The sequence below is a fragment of the Stegodyphus dumicola genome, chromosome 10 (genome assembly GCF_044657685.1).
Source record: "Stegodyphus dumicola isolate Sdum_Otavi_A_Nest chromosome 10, ASM4465768v1".
Taxonomy (NCBI): Eukaryota; Metazoa; Arthropoda; class Arachnida; order Araneae; family Eresidae; genus Stegodyphus; species Stegodyphus dumicola.
This window is the reverse complement of record NC_140777.1, coordinates 122,163,556-122,184,221: the sequence shown is the minus strand read 5'-3', so window position 1 is coordinate 122,184,221 and position 20,666 is coordinate 122,163,556. Positions and strand designations below refer to the sequence as shown.

Below are 20,666 nucleotides of genomic sequence, written 5' to 3'. Positions count from 1 at the left end.
TAGTAAAATAGTTGCCGAACAATGTTAATTGTCTTTATGGCTGATTTAATGAATAGTGAAATCAAGATGAAAAGGTAGATAGATGTATGAAGGGAAGATGTCCCTTTCCTTCGTAACAATGGTCCAGGTAATTCTTTTGCAATGGTAGCTGTGAAATTATTAGAATTATGACTTGAAATTCTTTTTTTCTCTTTTTATTCTCTAAGTTTGATATCTAAGGATTATTAGCTGTTTTGAGGTATAGAACTTTTCTTGCTGTTAAGAAATTTACATCAGATTCAGAAGTTCTTACTGAAACCAATGTATGTTTTGCAGATACAGAGAAATCATATTTTTTAGAGGGGCTAAAAAATCTTAGATAGTTGTTATACAGAGAAGTGAATCCCTCTCTCTTCACTCAAAAAGTATCCCACCTCCTAATATTTTTACATGAACTTGTGGAACAACTCTAGCACTTCTGTATATTTTAAAAATGTAATCAACTTTGAAATTACTCTAGTCATTTTAGTACCTAATATATTTAAAAATATAAATCTATGAGTGGTAATTGACGTGGCGAGAATATTTGAGAGGAAGATGTTTATTCTAATGAAGATTTGTTATGGGTTAATAAGTTGAAAGTTTCTAAAGGTTGCATTATGTATTTTCTTCTAATGGTTAATCTCCAAGTAGCAAATATAATTTTGTGCAGTATTGAAATACCATATAAAATAGTTGGTTTATATATTTTATTAATAAAAGTGATAAATTTTATAGATTTTGATCCATGGAATGAATCTTCAAAAGGATTAGCTGATCTAATGGCCAAAGAAGCTGTACATAATCCAGTATATGCTGATACGCCAACGCCTCCTGGTTTCTTTCAGCCAATCAAAGCCCCGGTGCCAAACCAGCAAAGGATAGCAGTTCCACCACCTGGTTTTAGTTCCAGACAAGTACCACAGACGAATTCATTAGGCCATTTACCTGGAATATATGGGCCAACAAATACAGGTAAATTTATAGTTTTTCACATGTACATTATGAAAAAATTTTCAAGTAGCTTTTGAAAGTTAATAAAAATGTACTGCATTTTTACGTCTTTTTTTTTTTCTCTCTCTCTCTAATATATATATCTATAAGATGTAATAATATATGATAGCTGCTTTAAAAATAATTGCTGACCTCAAAATTAATTATTCTAGATTTGGTGCTCTCCCTCAAATTTCATCTGTTCTCCCAAATTCGAGATCCTTCTGTGTCATGTAACAACCCAAGATTAACCAGTCATAGCTTAGCATACTTTCTGCATGTACTTAATATAAATACTCTTGGCACAAAAAACTATGTCATTCTTTTCCTAGTCTCGCCTCTGCTAAGATATCCCCGCTGCTTTGCTTCTCAAATTCGTCATTTCTTAAAAAAAAAAAAAAAAAAAAAAATTACGTTGCAATTTATCGTATTTAATTATCATTGAATAAGTCTGACAAACTAATTGGATATGTGTGAAATTATAGATTGGCGATTTGTCGGAATCCAGTTTCATCATCTTCGTCTTATCTTAGCCACTCTGCCATCACAACTATACATCAAAATTATTACATATACACACAAGAGTTTAGAAATTTCAAATTAAGAATGTAAATTATTAAAGTTGTGCAGTATGCTGCAAAATTGCCTAAAGTCAATAAACATTCTCAACATAAGAAAACATACTTTAGCAATAACGTGGTAGCATTAAAAAACGAAATACATTATTCTTCAAATTTTTCTATAATTGTTTAATATTCTTCTTCTCCCGAAGCTCACAGCGATCTATTTTTGCTACATCGTAGTGGAGATTCTGTGTCATGCAATCCTCTGCAGTAGTGAATATTGAAGAATGTATTTCCTCATTGTTCCCTTTAGAAAATGTTAAGCAAAATTCTGTATTCTTCAGAAATTTTACCACAATTTATTCTATTGCTGGGAAATTTTACAAGCTAATATTTTAAAACTGAGTTTAAAGCAAAAAAATATCACGATTTGTTTATAAAAACGGTTGGAACTTGGAATGCAATTGAAAGGAACACATGAAATGGTGGCATTGCTTGAGTGAAGAAGGCTTGTTATGAGAATGATTGATGGAAAAATTATTATGTGCATGGTAACCAGAATTTGGTACATTCTGAAAATTTGGCAACTTCTACATTACTATGTATGTACCAATAAATATAACAAATAGTTGAAAATTCTTTAGTCTTTTTCATGGAGCAGCCAGAAGATTTTGTACAGAGCCATGTTCCTGAATTTTATTAGTCTAAAGGGGCTTTATCCCTGAGGGACTATTGTTTTCATTTTGCATCGAATCGCTCTGAATGTCCATTTCACTTTTCAAACTGTTGTTGCCACTAAATATTATCGCCGTGTATTATATTTGAAGAATCTGCATAAATGTATATATGTTTCTTGCATTGTGATAAAACAATGGTAACTAGAGCCATCAAATTTTGAATGATGTAATCCTACTGCGAATATGGGCATATGGAAGCCCTAATTTGAAATTTGTTTTATTATTGATTTCATATTTTGTAAATCTTTAACGAATTTTTGATTAACAAACTTGAGGATTTCAAAGCAAGCAATGGCAATGTTGTACAGAAAAAACATTTTTATCTCCAGTATATCTCTGTATAGTGGGAATTCTAAAGACATGCTCAGTTTAAAATTCTTTTGTGATATTGCTCTTGAACTGAATTTTATGGTTTAAGTGCAATGAACATATTTAATAAATAAAGGTAACACATAAAATATAAAAAAAAAAGCCCCTTTGGATGTAATTTTAAAATCTGAAACCTTTCAGATTTTCTTTTTAAATAAAAATGATATTGAGTAATTGGTTGCCATATATTAAAAAATGTTATGGTATTAAGTCACAGCTACTAAATGAAATTAAAAACTCAAAAAGAATTTAAATTTTCAAAGCTCCTTTTGCTTCTGCAATCTTTTTATTTATTTATTTTTTAAGTAATTATAAATTCATGAAATGATTTACTAGTGCCAAATAAAAACAATTAATTTGAAATAATGTAAGGCTAATAAAAAATTTAAAAAATAATCTTTTGAGTGAAACATCAAGATATAATCTGCTACAGTGTGACCCTAAACAAGTAACACTGATAAAAAAAAATAAATAAATAAATAAATAAAATAAAATAAAATAAAATAAAAGAGCAGTTTAAAATAAGAGTTCTTAAAATTAGAAAGTAGAAAAACTATTGGGCAAATTTTTAAAGCAGTTAGCTAAATTAGAATTTTTAATAAATGTTAAATCAAGAAAAATGCAGATCTGCTAAAAACACTGTTGCAAATCAAAAGTAAATGAATTTTAATTCAAAGTGAAGGGAAACGAAACTTATTTAGTCAAGTAGATAAACTTTTAAGATGGTTTTTTGCATAAATATGAAGAAGCTTCAGAATTAAAGAAAAATAGGAAAACCATACAGAATAATTGAAGGCTTATACCCTAAAAGGGAAAATGTTTTAAAAAACAATAGACCTAAACTGGGAGAAAATCAAGTATTAATTTGAATAAGGTAAATAATAAAATGAAAGAAAAAGTAAAATCCTGTATAGATATGTTCCATTATTTCATTGTGAATGTGATTCCTCATTGTGAAATGTTGATTCAAGTAGTAGGAGGATAGGTTGATAAAATGAAAAATAAAAATCAAGAACTGTACTGCATAAAAGTGAAAATGGTGGAAAGTGTAAATGCTGTGATTAAATTTTGAAATTTTATTGCAGAAATGAAATGGTAAAAAATAATTGTTAAAATAGGAAAAATAAATTGTGAAAAAGTAAAATAGAAAATGATTGAAAAATTAAGCAGTTTTAAAATTTTTAATGCTTTTTATTTGACAGTTTTAAATTTTTTCATGAATTTATGGAAAAAGACCAAAGACCAAAGATTTTTCAACAATTCTTCCATATTTGTTATATTTAATTTTATTGAGTTTCATTTTTGTTTGTTTTGATGTACACTGTGCAAAAAGAAAAGTGGGATAGTTCTATATCTCCCATTCCACTGGGTCGATTGACAAAATTCAAATTGCGTTTTTATGTCTCGAAAGCACGACTTAGGAACTATAGATTAGATTTATATATGGCATTGTTCTAACATAAGTATTTTGACACAAAATTGGACTTTTTCTGAAATAACATGCGAATTTCTTTCCATATTTCGATTCGGGTTTAGGTCTATTGTACTCAGATTATGCCTAGATATTAAATTTTGTAAAATTTTGTGCGAAATTTACAGAAAATTCAAAAATTTATCTTGGCACAATATTTTTAGTTTGCACTAATGTCTTAATATATGGAAACCAGTTTTTCTTTCCCTTCCATTGTGCATGAGTGGGAAAAAAGTCCCATCGTTCCTATTTTCAAATAATTTTGGCAAAGTGTCTAAAACACATTTGATGTTTTATTCCTTCAACAAATATGCCAAATTTCAAAATGCACCAATATATAAAGTCACATATCTTCGGAAATTTTGAATAAAAAAACTAATTTTTTGCAGGTATACTTAGAAATAAGTCTAATTTTAGATGATGGCAAAAATTTTATAGATTATAATTCAAAAAATTTTTTAATTCAAATTTTAAAAATAAACCATAAAAAATGGGTGAGTTTTATTTGGAATGAACCTGAATTTCGTAATGTGAAAAGAAGAATCAAATACAATTGATGAAAAAAGGAAGATTAATAAATATATACCTAACTCAATTAAGCTATAGAGATATAGCTTATATAATTAATTATATAATTAAGATATAATTAATTATATAGAGGAGCTAGGAATTTGAGAGCTAATTTTTTAAAACTACTCGTGCGATTTTTTACAAAACTTGGTAGTTTGGTGTAATTTGAGTCGTAGAATTGAAATGCGATGTACAAAAAAAATTGTTATGTTATTTCAGAAAAAGTCCGATTTTGTGTCAAAATACCTATATTAGATCAATGCTATATATAAATCTAATACATATCCTAAGTCTTGCTTTCAAAACATGAAAAAGGCAATTTGAGTTTTGTCATTGGCCCAGTAGAACGGGAGATATAGAACTGTCCCTTCCCCTCTTTTTTTTCGCAGTGTATATTTTTCATATTAGACTATTAACCACTAATTTAGGTTTAATTTTTATTTCTTGATTACAACATAGCCTGCATACAAATGAAATGATTCCATTTTGTTCATGATCCAGTTATTTATATCCAGCTGGGTATTTATTTAACCTTATCTTTGTATCTTAACTGTAAAATTTTAAAAGGGAGCCTCTTTTCAGGACATGCATTTACAGAAAAGGGAGAAATAACATATTACTATTTCCTCATAAATATGAATAAATAAGGTCTTTGTGAATAATCAAAATTTTATTAACAATGTCAGTTCTTGAGGAATGTATCATTAATTATGATATTTATTATTTATCTAGCATTCGCTTCATAACATGAATTTTTAATTTTTCAGTATTCTGCTTTTGTTAACATTGGTCATTTAATTTTGTGTGAATTTTTTGTTTTGTTTTCATTTCAATTTTGATTTTGTTTTTTTTTCCTTCTTGTTAATAAGTTTGCCACTATGGAAAGGTTTGTGCTAATTGATTATTTAATTAATTCTGCAGCATTTTGCATGATTTTAATAATTATTTTTATCAATTTTTAATCTGTAAAATATATACTAATCTGTAAAATACATACACACACGTACTTACAGCTTTGTAAAAAAATTTTGATGAAAATCAAGTTTGGGCAATTTTTTTTATCATGTAATTAGAATTCAAAGAAATATTTCTCCGAGGATTAATTCTTTCTTTACACTGAGAAAGATAGTTACTTCTTATTTTGTTTCACGTATCATTAATTATATTATAATAGCCCATTTTATTTGATTGTAAATGATATATTGATCTCAAGAATAAGTTTAATTTAGCATGCAAAATTCAGTATTGATGATCAGCAACCATCTTTCTTGTGACTTGATAAGTAGAAATCGGCTGTGGAGTTGGAATCGGGCTGATTTTAGGGTAAAAGGAGTCTGAGCTGGAGTCTCTAAAAAGAGGTCGACTCCAGTTTTTGTTGGATAATTTAAATTTGAAATGAAATTAAAATGAATTGAAAAAAATTAATGACAAGCCAAGTTATTATTTTTATTTATAGACTCTGTACATTAATAAATAGTTATTTTCTATTTTATTGACATATTAATAAATAAATAGAAGGGAGAAGGATGGATGTGATATTTGCCATTAGTGGTTAAGACGTTGAGCGTCAAGCGTATTTCATAGGCAGTACCTTTCAGGCCACGCGCGCTGCTTAAAAGCACTGGTATTGTAGGGCTAGCGATTCTTATCGCAGTAGAAGATAGTTTATGTTTGGAACGTTATTCCTATAGGCATTCATTCAAAACGTTACGCGCAAAGTTTGTTTTGTAAATAGTTACATTCTATAGAAAGATATTATGAAGCAGAAAATTAGCGTTACTGAAGTCCGGAAAGAATTAGCGCTATCCCTTACAAGTTGTGAAAAAGAAGATATTCCGTTGAACAGAAATGCAAGAATATCTAAAAAAACGACAGCATAAACTCCAAAGAAAACCGGGAAAAGCCTCTGAAGTACAGAAATATTGTAAATTATGTTATGATAAAAATGCAACTGAAGCTGGCAGAGTAATGGACAGAAAAAAGACTTAAGACAGTTGTCACAATTTGTAATAGCTTTAATGGAGAACCATTTTTATGCTTACTGTGTTTCAATGAAATCCATTAGTCCTGTAATGAATCAAAATAAGTAAATTTTAAATAATTTTTCTGTGATTCCATAAAACAGTGTAAATTGTATAGTTATATATCATGTTACACGCCGTCAGCTAGCAGTGGTCAATGCGGCCTAAACGGAAAGTCTAGTGTCAGCCACAGATGGCTGACGCGGCCTAAACAAAGTCTAGTGTCAGCCACAGATGGCTGTGAAATTATTTGCAGAATTGGAAACTCTTTTTTTTTTTTTTTTTTTTTTTTTTGTACACTTTATATAGCTGCAGTCTGAAGAATTGACAGGAGGCGAGAATAGGATGTTTGTTTTTTCTGAAAAGGAGAGTTAATTGCAGAAGGAATCATTTCTTCAATGGAGAAAAGAGAAACTAGTTTGTTAGACAATGAGATCTTGCTGGGTTCAATATATGTAGATACAAAACAGCAAATTTTCTTGGATGATGAACAAATTAAAAAGGCAAAGAAAGCCATCTATGAACTTTCATTAAGAACTAAATTATTCTCAGAACAATTGGAGAATTCGAATCAGGACAGTCAAACTGCAGACATTGCAACTGAGTCTCTATCATCCTCTCCCAGTGATGAATTAGCTTTTGAGAAATATTTTTTGATAATATTGAAAAGGCTAAGGCAAAGCGAGTGAAAATAAAAAACCAAGAGCCGTTAGATATAAAAATAAAAAAATACAAACAAGATTGGTACATGAAAATAGAAACAAAATTGGTACATGGCCTTTAAAGAAATAGAGAAAAATGATTCCGTTTATCTCAATATTTCGCTCTTATTGTACTCACTGTCACTTAACGCACATTTAAGAACACAAATTTTCCTTCCTGCGAGAATAACTATCAGCTTCGATAACAATACACTAGATACGATGGCATGGCAAGAAATTTACGCGTTCCTAAACAAACTCCCCCAAATTTATTGCTTATCTTAGAGTGAAAGGTTTCCGCCTGCGAGGGAGGGGACTTTACTTGAACGTCTCATGTTCTCATGAGTACATATTTCTAGGGAAATAGAGTATTGCAAGGTCTGCTTATTGTTAAACTAAAACGTTAGGAATTCTAAATTTTTTCCCTTTAAATTGTGGTTCAGTTTTATAAATAGTATCAAAGCTCATCTTATTTAGGGCTATGGTGCGCTCCAGCTAAAATTGTATTTTATCTTAAATATTGAGAAGCACCGGGGCTCCAGCGCAATTTAAGCACTGAAAAAGACTCTTCTCAGCTCTGAAGTTTATCAAATTGGATCTATGGCGCTCCAACCAAGAAGATCTTGACAAAGCTATACTGTTTCTTAGAAATAACTAATGCCAATTTTTCCATTTCATAAAAAATGCTAATTAATTTAAATAATTTGTTATGCTTTTTTTTTTTTTTTTTACTTTTCTGTAGCATCTATTACTTTTTTTATATTAAAAAAATAAGCTGTAACCCATGTGTGTATGTTTACATATATATATTTATAATAATAAAATTCCATAGTCAAGAATACACTTAAAATTCTAACTGTATGTTCTTTTCATTTTTAATGGCGACTTCTCTTATTTGAAAGTACGTGGAATTAAATCCACAGCCCCGTAGTCAAGTTGTTTTTCCCGCCTTTTCTACACATACAATTATAGAATGTTCTGGAAATATTTAAAGCGAACTGGATTGGCTGACGACATTTCTTGGAAGCTCCGCCTTTCCAGAGGCTATAAACGGACTCGCAAAGGCAGTGGCGGCTGGTAGCTAAAATGAGTGGGGGAGCTGTTCCAAAAAAAAAAAAAAAAAATTAACATTTGTTTTAAAATTGTGTAAAAGGAAACTTAACATGTATAAAAATAAAATTTATTTTGAAACTTCATGAAATCTTACAAGGAAAAAATAAAACCTTTTTTAATTATGTTAACCTAAATTGTTACAGTTCAAACTTTATCTAGTCATATAAAAATGTAATCCATTCTTCTTATTTTAATTTGCACGAAAAGATGAATAATTTTCTCCTTGATCTCTCGATCACAACTGAGGAAATTTTTCTTTATTGAAAGCAATACTAGGGCATTTAGTCTTCCTGAATTCCTAGTGCTTCTTAGAAAAGTTTTCATTTTTTTTTTTCAGTGTTGAAAAGCAGCGTTCTGCCTCTGATGTAGTCATGGGAACTCTGAAGAGAATTTTTATCAGTTTCGTAGTTTCACTAAAAACATCATCTAGATTGTTTTCGAAGATAAATTTCAGCAGCTCAATTAATTTTCAGTATTCATGGATATCAGACCTACAATAAAATACTTTTAGCTCAGTTTCAAGCTTTTCTTTGTCAGTCATTGGATATGTTTCAGTGGTCAGTACTATTTCTTCTACAGGATGTTCATTCCTAAAACTAGCAAAGCATTTCTTGTTAAACAATTTAGCAGCTGCTAAGTGTTTAGTGGAAGAATATTAGTGCATTATATCAGTACACAGTATAAAGTCACATATTTTCTTAGCTTCTGCCATCTCTGAGTTTCTTAATTCTAAAATAGCAGTTTTGAAATTTGTTATATATTCATTAACTTCTCACACTAATTTCACACACTTATTTCTCTGGATTGCATTTAGTTGTATATTATTTCAACATCAGGCATAATCTGATAAAAAAGCTCTAATCATCACTTCAAATTATCATCATTTAGATATTTTAAAATTCCTGTTGCTTTTGCAATAGTTTGATCTGCATTTGATGTTGATTGAATTTCAGCAAGGTAATTTTTTTAAGGTTGCAAATTTTCATGAACTCTGTTTATGGTCCGTATGATGAAGGAATACTACACGCACGGAGTAGAAAGAAATCAGATTTCCAACAACACGCCAGAATTTTGGCACTGCAAGAGTGACAGTGCTCTTCTCTCTCCCTTGGCTCGCGTACCTGCTTTCTGTGTGTGCATGCGCAGAACAGCCAAACACTACATCACTGGAACTGTGAAACGCGCAGTTCCAAAGACTTTCGTACCTTTTTCACATTCTGGGGGATGGCTACTGACATTAAGCTTAAAGATTCTGTATTGTAAAAGTGAAAAGAAAGAATTAAAGACTAAAAGGGCTCACTATATTAAATATTAAACATAATAATAAGTGGAATAGTGGGTGCTGCAGTTCCACAGTGCTCATTACGAGCCGCCACTGCGCAAAGGAATATTGGGGGCTTTTTCTTAAATGTCACGATGCAGTAAACTTCATACGAAAAGTTATTAGTAATTCTTTTTATTTACTCCGGATATCTGATTTCGTAACTGCTATTACTCCTGAATAATAATAAATGGATCCTGTTTTTTTTTTAACTTATCGTCCGATAATTTAAGCTACGACTAAAGCTGGTACATCATGTACAGTGGTGGCCAAAATTGTGGACACTTTTGGAAATTTTTATGTTTTTGAAATCTGTATGCTTATATAAAACGTCACGTTTCACAAAATGCAAACTTGTATATATTATTTTAAAGAGAATGTATTACTGAATTCAATTCAAAACACAAAATTCAATTATTTGCAATACAAAAAAAGTTAAACGATAATAGTTATCGATATACATTAGATAGTGATGATTCAGTGATAGTTATCTGCAATCATCATTGCAATCTATTCCTTAGCAATCATCACTATTGCAAAATATGTTTGACTCTATATTTCCTTAGCAAAAATGTAAAATCATTCAATAACTAGAAACAATAATAAAGTAGTAAAAGCAATCTCGTAAAAACTAAATGTTAAAATTACAGTTTGAGATGATATAAAAGTCAAAAATTAGGCAAATGTACAATTAAAATAAATAGCCTAAAAAACATTTATATGAGGGAGTCAGAGAATCTAAAATTCCAAGAGTGAGAGTCATTCATTTTCCTTACCGACTCCACAGCTCTGGTAGAAATCCATAATTTTAATGAGATTGTTTTATATAGAGAGAACATAATTGTAAATTCATTTTTTATTTTGCATTATATAGCACAAGTAATAGGCGATTCATTACTAATAATTACCATTTATCCTAAATTCAATCATAAATGTATATATGGGGTATTTTCAAGTATGGTAAATATTAAAATTAAACCTAAAAACCAACTGAAGTGCATAATGGTATAATTTTAAATTGTAATTGAAGTGTCATCTTTTCTTATTATTGAAACAATAGTTACATATATCTTATTGAACATAAAATTAACTGATTTTTTTTGGCACACTATACTTATATATTTATGTACTAAGTACTAAGTACCTATCAGTACTTAGTAGGGTACCCTTTATTTTTTATTACAGCTTCACATCGACGTTTCATTGAGCTGACAAGAGTTTTAAGCTCTTCTTTCGTTATTACATGATGCCAGGAAACAATTATAGCCTCAATTAGTTCGTTTTATTTGATGGGCGCCTCATTCGGACAAGAGTTTTCAAACAGTGCCACAAATTTTCGATAGGATTGAGGTCAGGACTGTTTCCTGGCCATGACAACAATTTAATGCTCTTTGTACAAAACCACTCTTTCGATATTTTGGCCACGTGGCAAGGAGCAGAATCCTGCTGAAAAATAAACGAAGCATTGTTGGGAAAGAGATCTCTGATGGAAGGTAGAAGTTTTGGTTCTAGAATAGTGTCAGTGTATTTTCTGGCATTCAGTGTCCCATCGATGACATGAAGGCAGTCAATACCATCTGCTTACATGCATGACCAAATCATAACACTAACTGGGTTCTTCACAGTTGCTTGAATGCAGTCAGGATGTAGCTCTTCTCCTATTCTACGTCTTACATATTTTCACCCATAACTACCGAATAACGATATCTTAGTTTCATCACTCCATGTAACTTGTGACCACTGATCTTCTGTCCAATTAATGTGTTCCTTAGCCCACTGTAGTCTTTTTTTTTTTTTTTTTTCCGTTGCTGAAATTTAAGATAAGGCTTGTTTCGTGGAATTCTACCTCTCAGTCCAACATCTGTTAATCTTCTCCTGATTGTTCTTGAACTGACAGAAACACCAGCATCATTCAGATCACTTCTGATGGCCGCTGATGACATTTTTCTATCTTGGACATCTTTCTATCTTCTTTTCAAGTATGGAGACATAGTCTTTTTATTCTTCTGTCATCAATAGATGCGGTGCACCTTTTTCGGCCTTTTCATTCTTTGTTTTTTATTGAATTTGTCTCCTGATATCGTAAACAAAACTTTCGGACTCCAGATGTAGTCACTGAACCACCCACCTGTCTTGCAATTTCAGCATAGGAAAGACCACTTTCTTGTAACACAATAATATTACATCTCTTTCTAGGTGTCCAATCTACTCTTTTATTTGATGTCATTGCTTCTTGACTAAATATTAAAAAATTTATACAAAAATTCCTACTTGTAATTGCAGTGTATAAGAAACAGATCCTCCTTCTACAGAACAAAGCAAAATAATGAATTGTTTCAAGTGTAAACATGATGTCAGCTTCATTTGATTAGTTCTCAGAACAAGAACAGTGATTGGCCAGAAAAACTAGACATTACGAACCACTTCATAACTGTGTTTTTTATTTATATTAAAGTACATATAACTTTTTTTTTTGTATTGCAAATAATTGAATTTTGTGTTTTGTATTGAATTCAGTAATAAATTCTCTTTAAAATGATATATACAAGTTTGCATTTTGCGAAACGTAACATTTTCTATAAGCATACAAAGTTCAAAAACATAAAAATTTCCAAAAGTGTCTACAATTTTGGCCACCATTGTATATATATCTATATTAGGAGTAAGAGGAATGTTTAAAAGCTTGTGCTAAAAAATATGTTTGACTCTATATTTCCTTAGAGTCTCTAAAATTCCAAGAGTCAGAGTCATTCATTTTCCCTACCGACTCCACAGCTCTGGTAGAAATCCATAATTTTAATGAGATTGTTTTATATAGAGAGAACATAATTGTAAATGCATTTTTTATTTTATTTTGCATTATATAGCATAAGTAATAGGCAATTTATTACTAATAATTACCATTTTATCCTAAATTCAAACATAAATGTATATATGGGGTATTTTCAAGTATGGTAAATATTAAAATTAAACCTAGAAACCAACTGAAGTGCATAATGGTATAATTTTAAATTGTAATTGAAATGTCATCTTTTCTTATTATTGAAGCAATAGTTACATATATCTTATTGAACATAAAATTAACTGTTTTTTTTTTTTTTTTTTTTTTTTTTTTTTGTGCACTATACTTATATATTTATGCAGGTATCATGCTCTATGGACTGTAATTATGTTAATGTATCCCCCATGACTTATATCATTGTACCTTATTTAAGTATTTTAAAGTAAGTTAAATTATGGTGCTTATATTGTGTGTATATATATATATAGATTTGTACAACTACTAGATGCTTCCCCCCCTTAAAATGCTTCTTTAATTAATCTGCGCTTTTTTATCTTTTGATAGATTATCTACCTAACAAATTGTCATCATTTAGAGAGGCAAGACAAACTCTAAATGGTTGCACACATTATTACCAAGATCAGCCACAAAATCCCCTTGGCATTTCAAATCAGTTTAAACAACAGTTCCCTCAACTTAATTCCCGTGATAATAATATAATTGTAAGTGTGATTTCAGTTCTCTCTCTGTCTCTTTTTTTTTTTTTTTTTTTTTTTTTTCGAGGAAGGTTAAATTGGGTATTGAAATTTATTTGTATTTATGTAAATAATTGTATTATGTAATTTATGTAGGAAAGTCTTAGAATGAAGAAAAATTGGGATGAACGTTTCAGAAATCTTGTCCCTGATATGCTATATCACTTGAGTTCTAGAAATATTCAAAAAAATCAGACTCAAAGTGGTAAGATTTTTTTTTTTTTCCAAATATTGTTTCTAAAATACGTAAAAATTGTTTTAATTTTCATATTATATGTTTCTTGCCTGTCTGTGAAATTTTAGGGTTTCTTTTAAATGATATTTTTACACTTTTCTAATCTAATATTTAATTATTTTTCTTCTGCAATTTATATATATATAACCATAATAATAGACACGATTTTATATGGGGTAAATGGTGCTGATTATTTTTCTCTTAGAGGAAAAAACTCAATATCAGATAGAAATTTATGAAAATTTAAATTTGTATTTTTTTATAATATATATGTAACTATAAATATGATTTTCAGTAATATGCTGCATCAGTGTATTTTTTAACTTTAAATGATATGAAAAATTTAGGTAGTTAATTTATTGATCCTTTCTAATTCATAAAAGCTATTTTCACAACTGTCAAATTAGTGTGATTTAATTCAAATTTCTTTGCGCATTGTTATGCTTAAAATCTAAAAAGCCGTTATTTGTTAGAAATGTTAAACCTTATATTTGTTTTAATGAAATGAAAACTTGTATTATAGAAAATATTAAGTTTCATTAAGTAAAAATTTGATAACATTTTAACATCAAAACTGTTGCCATTAAAAAAATGTAATGCGAGTAATTTTTTTGTGAACCCTAGATATCCCAGAATAGTAATATATTTGTGGAATATTAAAATACATGGGTTTAGAATTTTGAATGAAAACAAGTAATGTATGGGTTATGGTAAAAGTAATAAATTCTGTGATTATATAAAATTACCAGTGATTATACATAATCACCACTAAATTTGGTAAATATGATAAATTATTTCATATTTATCAAATTTACCGATTAATTTATAAAATCCCTAACTCATAATGAGGAATGTGATAAAAGTCCCTAACTTTACGAAAATTCTATTTCATATTTATCAAATTTACTGGTTACTTTATAAAATCCCCAACTCATAATGGGGAATGTGATAAAAGTCCCTAACTTTCCGAAAATTCGTTCAGTTTGCGCAACTGCTTGGCTTCTATCAACACGTGACAACCACGTGATTTCAGAAGTAGCTCTCATTTCGTTGCATGTAGACATTTTCTCGCTACCCTCTCGTAAAAATTAAAACATTGAATAATAGCTGATATGCTTGAGCGTTTTAATTCCAAATTACTTAATATTATGGATACTAAGAAAACAAACAGTGGTTTTCTGACAAAGAAAGATATGATGATTTGTGAAAAAAAGTGAATAATAGTAAAAACAAAAGTAGTGGGAAAAAACCAGAAGATTATCAGAGACTGAAATGATATGATGTAATAAAAGTAGGGAATGTTGAAAAACTTATCTTTCCCATAAGGGAAGACAGCTCCAATGTTAGATTTTGCATGTACTTTGAAGAAATTTTTACCATAATTCATGAGGTACACTTGTCAATAGGCAATGGTGGTAGAAACAGGATGTTAAAAAAAGTCCAAAAACATTACTACCGAAGAAGTCATGATTTACTTAAATTTGTGTAAAAGTTGTCCAAAAAAAAAAAAACCAAGGTACCTAGGTACCTAAGAAAAGACTTGTTGTTAGGCCAGTGGTCTTTAATGGACATGCAGTCACAGGTCTTTCAAGAGATGAACTCAAGATGCCAGGTGGGCCTAATGGACATGCAGTCACAACCAGATAATGACTTTAAGTTTATATTTGTCTATCAAGACCACTTGACAAAGTTCGTACAGTTGCGTGCCCTAAAGCAAACATGTAGGACAGGTTGCTTGTCATCTAATTGATATTTTTACTATATTTGGAGCCCCTAGTGTCCTGCAAAGTGACAACGGTCATGAGGTTAGTAACAAAATCATAGAAGAAGCTTGTGCAATGTGGCCGGATTTGAAAATTGTGCATGGAAAACCTAGGCACAGCCAGATTAAATTTTATTAAAAAGTGTAGCTTATTTAACTGACTTATATATAAATAGAGATCCCACAGACAATAGATGTTAATGATTTAGGCAATCATATAAACTCAAAAGCAGTCTGTAAATATCAGATTATTGTCTTAGTTCCCAAAGAAGAGTTTTATCATTAAAAAGTTTAAAAATTTTTGTTAAATGTAGAATTTTAAGATGTGAAAACTATACTAATATTTCATTTCAAAATATCAAAAATGTGTGTTATTATTTAAACAAATGAAAAATAGAGATATGTCTTAAGACTGTTATTGTATATGTGAGACAAAATTTCATCAAAGCCTTGTTGTAGATGATAGTGTGTATAAAAAAAGTAAATTTGAAACTTTTTAGAATCAAACTAATTATAGAATGCTAGAAATATATTTTATGTATGACATTCATATAAAATAGTACTTGTTACAAAATATTTGATATTGTTCTCTAATCGGGACTGGATCCAGAAATGTATTTATGCACATATGTATGTATGTGTATGCACACACATACATTCATACATACCTATATACATGCAAACATGAACACATCCATCCATTTCTGAATATGGTCCTGGTAATAGAACAGTTCCAAATATTCTTAAGAAGTGTCGTGAAATGGCTTTTTACTCTGGATTGAACAGTACTGAAGATACATGAAAATGTTATGCATCACCAGCTGCAACAATGTCTTTATTGAAGGCAAGATTTTCTTACAAAGTGAAAATAAATTCTTCAAATAGTTTTTCTTTGAAGTATAATTTTTTTTAAAAAAACAATTCTGTTATCACATGGTTTCAGGAAAGTAAATGTAGGCAATTAATTGAAGGTTTCTTGTGTTTAAGAGCTCCCAATGTGTTAAGCAAGGTATTTACAAAACTTATAATTTAGAATAAACAAACTTTTTTAAAATAATGGAAATGAAACTGCATATTAGAAAAATTTTTAAAAAATGAAGAAAATCTACAAATTACTTAAATCCCAACAAAGTAAATGTATGTTTTATTCTACTGTAACTCTAAATTGAACTCTGTAAAGTAAAACTTTCACTCAAGTCTTGGTCCGTAAATGGCTGAATGTTAAAATTGTTGAATGCTGATAGTTTAACCTGGGTTCAAATACTTGCAGATGGTGCCTGTTGTATGGAAATTTTCATAGTTTCCTCTATTGCAGTGTGGTGCAACCCACGGCCTTCTTATTCATTTTGTTGGCACTTTTCCTTCTTACTCGAAAAAAAAAAAATTAATTAAATATTTAGAAAACAAAAGACCCTTCCTACTGCTTTAAATAATAATAAACAGAATAAATCGTAAAGTAAAACGTAATTATAAAATAAAGTGTCTTCAAGGGATGGTGAGTTTATTTAAAAGATATGCTATAAAAATGGCATCTTCATTTAGACTTAATAAAATAGCTAGAAATTTTGAAACAGTGTCCTTGTCCGATCAGACAGTAAGTAGAAGAATTAAAGATATTGGTAGTGAAGTTTCAGATACTCTCAAGGGCATTTTGGGAAAATGTGAATTTTACTGTCTAGCTCTAGATGTCAGCATAGATATAGCTGAAATCAGCCAACTCCTTATATTTGTCAAAACAATAAATGAAGAATTTGAAATTCAGGAAGAACTAATGGAATTAAAATCACTAGAAACTAGCACTAAAGGTATTGATATTTTTAACGCACTTCATAATGTCATTTCTAAATATGGATGTATCAGAAAATGCTCTGGCATTGCAACAGATGGAGCTAAAGCAATGATTGGTTGTAGAACTGCGTGAGTAGGACTGTTTAAAGAAAAAGGAATAGATTGTTTGTTTTTCCACTGCATTATCCACCAGGAGGCTCTCTGTGGAAAAAATATAAGGCTCAGTAAGGCAATGAAAATTGTTGTATATATTGTAAATTTAATAAGGGGAGACAAAGCCCAGAGACATAGAGCATTTATTGCATTTGTGGACAGTTTGGATGCTGAGTATGATGACATTTTATTGTAAAATGGAAGAAATCCAGTTTTTAAATAATCTTGTTCTTCTGACAGATTTAATAGCCCATCTAAATGCTACAAACTTGAAACTACAAGGCAGAAAACAAAATATATCCCAGCTTTATGAACATATTGAAGGCTTTCACAAAAAACTTAATGTAATGCAAAGTGCACTGAAGGCAAATAAAATGGCACGTTTCCCATTTCATCAGCAGCTGGAAGAAGAAGATGACACAAATTTTACTATGTTTCATGAAGTAATTACTGATATCAAGAAAGAGTTTCAGGATTTTGACTCTCTAAAAACAAATCTTTCATTGTTAAACAACCCCCATAGAGATTGAAATAAGTGCGACCTTCAAATGGAAATTTGTGGTCTTCAGGTAGATGCATTCTACGAGGCTAAAAAGTGTGATGTCACTAAATATTTCTCGAAATCGATTTCTAAAGAATGTTTTCCCAAACTGCATAAATTCTCTTTGCAAATGTTATCGCTTTGTGGCAGTACATATCTCTGTTTTTTCTGCTGTCAAACAAATTAAATCAAAAATGAGAAATTGTATTGAAAGTGCTTCACTGGAATCGAGCCTGAGACTTTGTGTTATTGAAATTACAGTGGACATTGATAAACTTGTACCAAAACAAGCAGTGCCAATCATCACATTGAGTTCTAGATTGTAAAATAAAGTTACATATTAAACTAGTAATTTATATGTAATTCATTTTCTTTCTTTAATGTCTCTGGCCCTCACTCTCGTATACTAAGGGCCCTCGGGTAACTAAAGGTTGGACCACACTGCTCTGTTGTAATATGGATATGCATATGTTTCCCTTAAATAAAGTCCTCCACACTGGCATCCCTCCCCCTTAGGGAGATAGCCCTTGAGTATTTGCCATAATTTAAATAATCCAGTCCAATCCTAATAGAAGTTTTAAAAAAATGATTTTGTAAATAAAAGGTCTAACTATGCTTTTATTAGACTGAGTAATTTCCATGGTAAACTCTGAATATCATGAATTTTCCAGAAAATGGGGAAAACATTTAAAGGTTTTGAAAGTGCAAATAAGGATTTCAAATTGAATTCTATTTAGTAAGGTTTTGTAAGTATTAATAAAAAAATAGAGTTTTTGTGATGATAATTGTACATTTTTTAATGTTTATTTTGCCAATAATTTTATATTTCTATTCTTAAACAGCTGTTTCATTGTGTGTAAACTTTGTAGTTTTTATAATTGTGTTGGATGTATATTTAATATTTGCATTTCTTTTTTTCTTTGTATATTTTATTTCCTCACTGCTTAATTTTATGTTATGATATTTGCAATAATCTTGTACTGGCAACATGCTTTATTTTACTATTAAGTTTGTGTGAATGGCAACAGTTGTTCATGTTTTAGTTTCAGTAGAATAGCGTTCTTAGCCGCACTGCACTGCAGGCAATTTTTCTCTTAAATATTTATCTTTTAGAATAGCAGTAAAGTTTATTATACAAAGCTGATGCTTTTTAGTTCAAGGCAACTATTTGGTTCCCCAGGTGAGGCATTTAATGCTATTTAATACGTTATTATTATCTGCTTTAGAACTGTGTTTAATGAACCTTTTTAAGTACTGGTACTGCAAATCGTCTGCGTGACGTCAGAAAGATAAATGGAAATATTTTTTGCTGCTTAAGTATCTTGTTGAAGTTATTTGTGCTTATTAATCATTATTCATGGTAATAATGACAGAATTAAGTGAAGCTGATCTTAAAAGATTAAGAGGACGATCGAAATCTACCCTAATGTGGCTTCACAATCGTTTCAGTAATCAGTTAAGAATTAAAAGTACGATTAGAAAGAATTGAACAAATATTTAAGGAATTTGATCAATATGATGCTGCTTTACCCGAAGATGCTTCTGAAATTGCTGAATTCGAAGCTAAATATTTTGAAACGAAAGTAATGTATCAATCCGCCATTGAATCCGTAACGGCCAGAATTTCGATCCCACTGTCGATTTCAAATCCCACTGCAGTTGAGGCTAGCTATAAGCTTCCACGTTTAAACATTCCAAGTTTCAATGGTAAATATACTGATTGGCTTAATTTTAAAGATCTGTACGTGGCGACAGTTCATACCAATCAGTCATTAGCGAAAATTTAGAAATTCCAATATTTGATAGGACTTTTAACAGACGAACCAGCTGCTATTAAGCACATTCCAATTTCCGAAACTACATACGATGAGGCTTGGGACAAATTGATGAATCGTTATGATAGAAAAAATCAAATTGTTATGTCACTTGTCAGAACATTTCTTGAGCAACCCAAAATTACTAGTGCTGATTCTGTTAATTTAAGAAAACTATCTGATACATTTGATGAAGTTATTCGTGGATTAAAAAATCTTGGCGAAAAGGCTTCGTCTAGAGATGTTTGGCTAATTTATTTTTTTTTAAAAAAGGTCGATCCGGAAACTCGCCATTTATGGTCACAAAAAAATGGTGAAGAAGAATTTCCTACCTTAGAATGTTTTTTAGAATTCTTAAACTCAAGATGTGTTTCACTCGAAATGTTAAACACTCATAATACTAAAAAAGCGAGTGTTGCATAAAAATCAGTGCTCTGTTTTGAAGAATGTTTCACATAATAATAAACATTCTGTTTTAAAATGTCAGCATTGCAATGGTTCTCATATTTTATCAAAGTGTTATAAATTTAAAGGTGCAGATATTACGACTAGGAAAAATATCATTCGGAAGAATTTATTATGCTTCAATTGTTTCGGAAATCATCAATTAAAATTTCATCAGTTAAAGTTCATCGCAGAATGTGTGTTCTATTTGCAAAGCAAAACACCGTACTTTACTGCATGAAGATATTAAAAGTAATAACGTAGTTGTGTCAAATTCATCTCCATCTGATGAACAAATTTCTAATTCAGACGAACAAAATAATATTTCGAGTTTTTCTATTCAGGGTCAGAGTACTTCATTTTTACCAACGGCGGCAGTAATAATTTACGATTCTGCTGATCAAGGTCATGAATGTGTCATTCTTTTTGATAGTGGAAGTGAAGCTTCTTTTATCAGTGAATCATTTATTCGGCTATTAAATATACGCAGACAAAATGCTCGTATTTGTGTAAAG

General features: G+C 30.1%; 1 protein-coding gene across 3 annotated transcripts in view; it reads left to right on the top strand.

The window, feature by feature from the left end:
* Nucleotides 1-20,666, top strand: part of LOC118194202 (uncharacterized) — an 85,471-nt gene that overhangs the window by 52,231 nt on the left and 12,574 nt on the right. For all 3 annotated transcript variants that reach the window (XM_085825467.1, XM_085825465.1, XM_085825466.1), the window contains 3 exons: nt 757-993; nt 13,224-13,381; nt 13,511-13,619. In XM_085825467.1, the coding sequence (XP_085681593.1) occupies nt 757-993; nt 13,224-13,381; nt 13,511-13,619 (504 nt within the window). The remainder of the gene's footprint in view (nt 1-756; nt 994-13,223; nt 13,382-13,510; nt 13,620-20,666) is intronic.